At 34.8% G+C, this 7,540-nt stretch overlaps 1 protein-coding gene across 1 annotated transcript in view; it reads right to left on the bottom strand.

Annotated features, from left to right (window-relative positions):
• The window catches only part of LOC108360423 (uncharacterized), a 172,293-nt gene that overhangs the window by 54,927 nt on the left and 109,826 nt on the right, over positions 1 to 7,540 (bottom strand). The window contains exon 4 of the mRNA XM_017612694.1: positions 5,045 to 5,822. Coding sequence (XP_017468183.1) covers positions 5,045 to 5,822 — 778 coding nt within the window. The remainder of the gene's footprint in view (positions 1 to 5,044; positions 5,823 to 7,540) is intronic.

Here is a 7,540-nt window from a genome sequence, read left to right as displayed (position 1 = left end):
AAAGGCTTGGCGCTTTCCAAGCCAGCGTGGAAAAACCCACATGCAAAATGTGCCATAGCCATGAGCACAGGCTAAAAAGGTGTGACAAATTTCACAATTTAACACCACTAATCCGGCTCGAAGGACCAATATTTACGCGCCGGCGTCTTTGGAATTGTAAGGCGCTCGCACGTAAAGAAGATAAAGTGGAAAAAAACAACAGCGTATTAGTGTGTAATTCTTAACAATAATAACAAATGTTTGCTTTATTTATGGAGAAAAATGTGTAATACAACAGTGTGAATTTAAATAAAGATTTTGCTAATAGCTTGATGATATTACCTTACTGACGTGGTGTGGTGGCTGGCAGTCGCTATGCTGGTCTTCAAGGAAGTGAAGGAGTGCCAACAAACGAAAAAGGGTTTGAGCCCGCCGAACAGTAACCTTCGTTGAGTTTCCCCTCAACTCAGTTACCGTACGGCGGGGCATATTGTTAACGGCTGGAATGTTAGCCGTATCTTATATATGTGTGTGTGCACTCAGATACAAAATTATTTAACGCGCATTAGGGTGGTGCAGCATATTTAGGTATGGGCCTAAACACTTAGTTTTGTGGAAAATATGTTCTAAAAGCATGAAAAAAATATTTCCAACATTTTGCTTCATAAGCACTACAAAAATTTTCTAAATCATTTTTTTTTTTAATTTTAATTGTTGCACAGGTCTCTAGCAATAATTTGGCCTTAACAGGTTGAAAAAATATCAATTAGTCGACGAGTTATAGCCAAAAAACCATATAAACAATATGCTGAAAATCGGCATTTGACTGCAAAGTTCGAAGGTCGATTAAAAAAAAATTCGAACTAACACAAACAAACGCCGCGATACGGGTCTTCTAATTTAGCCTCTATTTTCATCCCTCACTATCAGAATCGACCTAACTTTTGCTAACCTGAATTTGTTCCACAGTGTTATTGAATCATGTTTAGGCGTAATATTTAACTTCTTCTGGCGGGGCGACATCTAGAGTCTTCTAATTGTATCTCCTTGATATGATGCCTACAACGAGGTTGATATCTACACAAACTCGGCTATTTATCCAAGCTCAGCCAGGTCGGTTAAAAAATACGCAGTTAAAAATTACGCTCTATTGTGAATTGTTAATGGGAAAGTGGAGAGGGAAATTTTGGCTTCCTTTTATACGTGACATATTTTAAAAGAGTATATATATTACCCAAATACCTCGCATAATTACTCATTTAAATTGGTCTAAATCCCGTTAAACTAATCACATTTTCTTGCCAACTACCAACAGGGTTACTTAAATAGCTAAAAGGAAATTTTACCCGAGTTGAGCATTCTTTTGTCGCTCGCTTACAAAAAAATGCAGCTAGTATAAATGGTGGTCTGGACATACAACATTCAAAGCGGTCTGGACATACAACATTGCAAGTTGATAAAAGCGTTTTAAAATAATAATATATCTCAGTCCCATAGAATTTGTTTTGATAACTTTTGATTTTGAAATTTTAGCAAAAGTCATTATAAACAATTTATGAGATTGAAAACGAAAAACGTGGAGCGCATGAAATACAAAGCATTAGATTTAATTGACAATATTCAAACTACATACATAACATAGACCTAAAATTTCTACAGCGAAAGTACAAATTTGAGATCGATTTTAATCGGTCGTTATTAATATACCCACATACATACATATATTACTCTTCAATTAAAAATCAGGCCTATTACATGCGNTGTCGGTCTGTCTGTCTGTCCGTCTGCTTGTATGCAATCTAGTCTCTCAGTTTTCGAGATATCCGTATGAAATTTGGTATGTGGGTGTATTTTTATAATGTATTAATCATTTGTCGGAACCGGAAGAATCGGACCACTATAACATATAGCTCCCATACAACTGATTGTTCAGATATGAGATTTTTNGTGGGTGTATTTTTATATTGTATTAATCATGTGTCGGAACCGGAACAATCGGACCACTATAACATATAGCTCCCATACAACTGATTGTTCGGATATGAGACTTTTCGTTATAACTCCTCCATTTATGCAGCTAAGAGCATGAAATTTTGCAATACTTCCACCCATTTTCAACAGAAAACTTAGAGTGAAAATTACAAAGATCGGGTCACTGTAACCTATAGTCCCATAGTAACATGAAATTTTGCACTGTTGTCCCTCATTATCAAAAGAATACTTTCAGTGAAAATGGGGAAGATCGGGTTGCTATAACCTATAGCCTCCATACAACTGATTATTCAGATATGAGATTTTTTGCCATAGCTCCTCCATTTATGCAGCTAGGAACATGTAATTTCGCACCGTTCTACTCATTACTAACAGAATACTCACAGTGAAAATTGCAAAGATCGGGTGACTATAACATATATCTCCCATACAACTGATTGTTCAGATATGAGAATTTTCGTTATAACTCCTCCATTTATGCAGCTGGGAATATGAAATTTCGCTCTATTTCCACCCATTATCAAAAGAATACAGTGAAAATGGTGAAGATTTGGTCGCTATAACCTATAGCCTCCATACAACTGATTGTTCAGATATGAGATTTTTTGTTATAAATTGTCCATTTATGCAGCTAGAAACATTAATTTCGCACTATTTTCACTCATTATCAATAGAAAATTTACAGTAAAATGAACAAAGGTCCGGTCGCTATAACCTATTTATTGCCTCCATACCACAGATTGTTCATATACCAGTTTTTCGATATATCTCCTTTATGTTGGAAGCTAAACCCATTAAATTGGTTTATGTTATGCAACAGACTACACGAAATTTCAGTTTATTTTAAGCGATAGACAAAATTGAATGATAGTAATCCATATAAGCAAAGAAAATTGGGTTGAGAATGAAAGAAAAAATTTAAAGTTGGTTTTTTAAAAAGTATTCGATACTACGAGTACTTTGCAAAGTATGGAGTAAAATCACCACCTTATCTGGTAAAGTACTCATTTTTATACCCTCAGTATCGATGCTTACTCAATATCGATAGTATCGTTCGAACCCTAATTACATATATGAGCCACACCAACTTTCCGCGAATGTTTGACGCAGCATTAAAGGCCTTTAAAGGCGCCTGACTTTGGCGCTGCGTTGGCTTTGGCGTCGCTTCGACAGCTGACTATGAATACATGCTTTTATATGAAAGTCTCCACATATCCGAAGTTGGGCAACGCCAACGCCAACACAATGCAAAAAAATGGCCAACTCTCAACTTTTCGCGCGTGTCTGTCGTCTGCTGTTCTAAATAATCAAAATTATGTGATTCAATTACTTTTTTAATCAAATTCGGGGAAAAAATATAGTTTTTAATGCAATTATTGATATATAAATTTTGATTTATCTTCCGCTAGTATGTTAATTTAGTGGCCAAACTATTGATGACTACATTTTCGCACACTCGGTCGTGATATTTCAATTCATTTGGCGTCTAAAAATTGACATGGAGCAGGTATTTCCTGTTTTTCTGGTTGATATTTTCGCGAAATATTTACAAAAACCTGTAATTTTTAAAATATGGACTGTGCTGCAACAATTCTAGACATCATTTTTCAGTAATATCTCCTCTTTTCTTTTCCTGAAATGTATTTTGTGCATGCACACAGAGACTTTTTACAATTTCGTCATATTTTATAGTTGAAACGCTAATATTTATTGAATTTTTTTGCAATTATCCACTTTTTAATAATTTCGACAGATTTTATGCCAAAGAGTGTGTTTTATGCAATTTTAATGCAAATATTAACTTATTCACTAATTTTTCCCCATAAGATGTAAACAAACAATGCGTGCATAACGATTAGCAAACGACAGTACCGTACTAATCCGTTTCTACATCTTCTACGATTTGGCGGTAACTAGCCGCTAACGACAAGTGTGCAGATCTCTTTTGAAATGCATGTGCTCGGCTCAAAATTTCAGGGCGAGACGATGTCGCAACTATGATTGGACGACAAGTGTGCAGGTAGCCTTATGGTTCTCGTTCATAAGTTAACTTTCGCGAAGGCGTCGATGCCAATTATATTTAAGTACACATATGAACGCATGCTGTTTGGTCAACCAATGCATACGCGTACGAACAACAGCGAAAATTTTTTCGCGAACGCGAACGATCTGGACTTCTTTTATGCTTCTTGTTTGCAAAGGAGAATCAATAGAGAATATTTGATACGTTCACGTTCGCGTATAAAATCTAATGTATGTACGCGAATGTTCATATATAAATACTTCCGAACCCTGCCTATAATCGATGATAGTTAATGTGGTTACGGTTATGGCAATGGTTATGGCTACGGCGTTATGGTATGTCACCACTAATTTAACCTTAAATTATTTCCATGTTTTCAGTTTCATGCGTTTGTCTGTACACAAAATTTCGATCAGCTGTACTAAAAATTTGCAGGTTTTTGCTAATTTTTCGTTCGCGTACTTGTTGGTATATTTTCCAATTTCTGTTTTGAATCAACAACTGGCGTACAACGGTTTAAACAGTTGCGATTTTCTAAATATGTAAAATAAAGTAACACGTCTAATGAGTAGGATATATAATTGAAAGTAGTTTTATTTGAACTACTAAGGGCTGTTTTATCATGTAAGCAGTAAAGTTGGTTTTACTAACAGGGCAAATAAATTGTTCCTCATGCGCGCGCTAAGTATTTTCGTTTTCTCATGTCACCGGTAAAATAAAATTTTTTATTCCGAAACTACGGCAACGCCAAAGTAAAAATTCCCTACATTATTCATAAAATTTCAATGTTGGCAATGGCACATAAGCAAAGAAGCAGCAAAAGCAGCTGTTAGCCAAAACAAAACCTTGGTTCAAATAGCTAATACATCTGAATCACCATCAAAACCAAAGTTGGGTACAAATTTTTAAATGCTACATCAGGTGAGGACCAGCTTATCGATTCGAAATATTAATATGCTGATTAGAAAACGAAAACTCGTGTATCGAGACGATAAAGTGGCCCATAATCTAAAGGTTAGACGAGAAAACGGTCCTAGGTTATATACTTACCATCATTGTAATTTTCCTCAATGATTGGCGATATTAGGTCCACAACCATAGTAATCGCCCGTTTATCCTTATTCCGCTGTTGTTGTATGTAGATGGAAAGCTCATCCCGTTTGAGTGCTTTTGTTATGTGACGTTTCCTATCTGGATCATCATTATTTTGTGTCTTAGGCAAACTTTCTTTAAGCTCAATACTCGTACTTTGTTTTCTATTAAGAGACTGTTCATTAGGAGTAGTTATGTTTTGTTCGAAATCTGATAGATATCCCTTCAACTCGTTTTTATCTGCAGTCGCACTATCCTCATAGTCATGTTGCTGGATTCTAATTATATTGGTTTCCAACTCCAAATCATTTTCGGTCTCAGTTGGTTGAATGTCACACATAATTCGAAATGCACTCTTCATCTTTTCGACATCACCCATAGCATAGTAACACAGAATCAAGTGGATGGCACTACGAATGTCAGCATGTTCCGACATTATGAACTCAAAGCTAGATGCCGCATCGACATATTGCCCCATCCGTACAAAAATAATGCCAATATTATGGGTTATTTTAAGTCGAAGTTGCTTTAGATTGTTGGGAACCGAATCAAGCGCCATACGATACATTTTAATAGCTTTCGTTATTATTCCCATCTTATAGTATATATTACCCATGTTTAACTTTAACTGATTTACGTGAGGAAACATTTTATTCTTAGTCATGATACTGTAGGTGTTGAGGGCTTCAATGTGCATATCGTTGCGTTCATATTGCTCAGCTAGGTTAAAGAATACCTAAATTATTAAGCTTGCGTATTAGTTTTGCTAAACATCACATATTTTGCTATACATGTCATTATATTAATTATATTTTAAATATCCTAAAATCGTATTTTACGCTACTATTGCCCAGTTTTTTGACGAGAACTTAAATTTAAAACGCGAATTAAAGTCGCTGAATTGTGATTTAGCTAAAAATTATGTTTTTTTACACCGACTTAATATATTTACATCGCCGTTTAGGACGCGGCCAAGTTTTAGTCTCCGATTTTTAAATCGTGAAAATTGGCGATTTTAACGCTTTAAACTTAGACTTATCATATTTTCGAATTTTGACTGCACTTAAGCTGCGTTTCTTCACACTCATTTAAGTGGAAATTAACTTTAATTAAATTTTTTTTTTTATTCCCATTTAAATTATTTTCAGTTTCAATAATCTCTTTATTTAAGTGATTAAAAAGTGGTTGTAAAACAGACTTGGCTAGTGAAAGCTTTAATTTGTACTGAGAGCTTTTGAAAGCCTTGGCACGCTGTGTTGTAAAAGCAGGGCTGGTATACAAGTAAGCAGCAGATACAGAAAATTGCGGTGTGTGTATATTGATCAGCTGATTAAACCTGTAACATCTCTGAGTGTGGTTATTCTGATTTAACTTTTATTTAAGTGTAGAGCATAGGCCACTTAAATCAAAATTAAAAACAAATTAAAATTGATTGGTGAAACCAAAAATTCGAAAATTAAAGTAATTTTCACTTAAATGAATCTGGTGAAACGCAGCCTTAACTGTCAGCATTTGACTAAGGTAAAAATCATAACACAATTTTGACAATTCTGTTTTAACCTTCATCCCCTCCTCAAAAAACTTACGTTGTCTACGTGTCCTCGTGTGTGACTTTTCACTCATAAGACAAACCCATTTGTTTTTCTGTAGAAAATTCGCTTGTTTTATTTTCAAAGTACCCAGTAGAAATTTTATGAATACGACATCGCTGTTGGTGGCATGAGCTTGCTGCAGTGTATACATGCCAGTATAAATGAACCTTCATTTCATCAATCACACACTTGTACTACTGATGTATGTATATGGCTGTATTAATGTTTGAAACATACAAAAATGCATTAATGGAACAGTATTAAAGCATTCTTACAAGATATGTATCCCCATATGTAAATGCTACTTTTCTGATACATTTTAGTATACGGGGACATACAAACAAGTAACATTTCCATACGCAAATGCATATCTTGTAAAATCCCGTTTGTGCTGAAAATAGTATCGCACAACACGTCTGTTCACTAAAATTTTTGTACAAGACTGAAAATATTACAAAAATTCCACTTCAAATTTATCAAGAAATGTACTTAAAACAACGACAGCGTACATTCGCTTGCAATNGAAAATTGCGGTGTGTGTATATTGATCAGCTGATTAAACCTGTAACATCTCTGAGTGTGGTTATTCTGATTTAACTTTTATTTAAGTGTAGAGCATAGGCCACTTAAATCAAAATTAAAAACAAATTAAAATTGATTGGTGAAACCAAAAATTCGAAAATTAAAGTAATTTTCACTTAAATGAATCTGGTGAAACGCAGCCTTAACTGTCAGCATTTGACTAAGGTAAAAATCATAACACAATTTTGACAATTCTGTTTTAACCTTCATCCCCTCCTCAAAAAACTTACGTTGTCTACGTGTCCTCGTGTGTGACTTTTCACTCATAAGACAAACCCAT

The sequence above is a fragment of the Rhagoletis zephyria genome, unplaced genomic scaffold, assembly GCF_001687245.7.
Source record: "Rhagoletis zephyria isolate East Lansing unplaced genomic scaffold, Rhagoletis_zephyria_1.1 Rzeph_scaffold_00568, whole genome shotgun sequence".
NCBI classification, from domain to species: Eukaryota; Metazoa; Arthropoda; class Insecta; order Diptera; family Tephritidae; genus Rhagoletis; species Rhagoletis zephyria.
The sequence above is the reverse complement of the archived record's forward strand: the minus strand, read 5'-3'. Positions and strand labels throughout refer to the sequence as shown.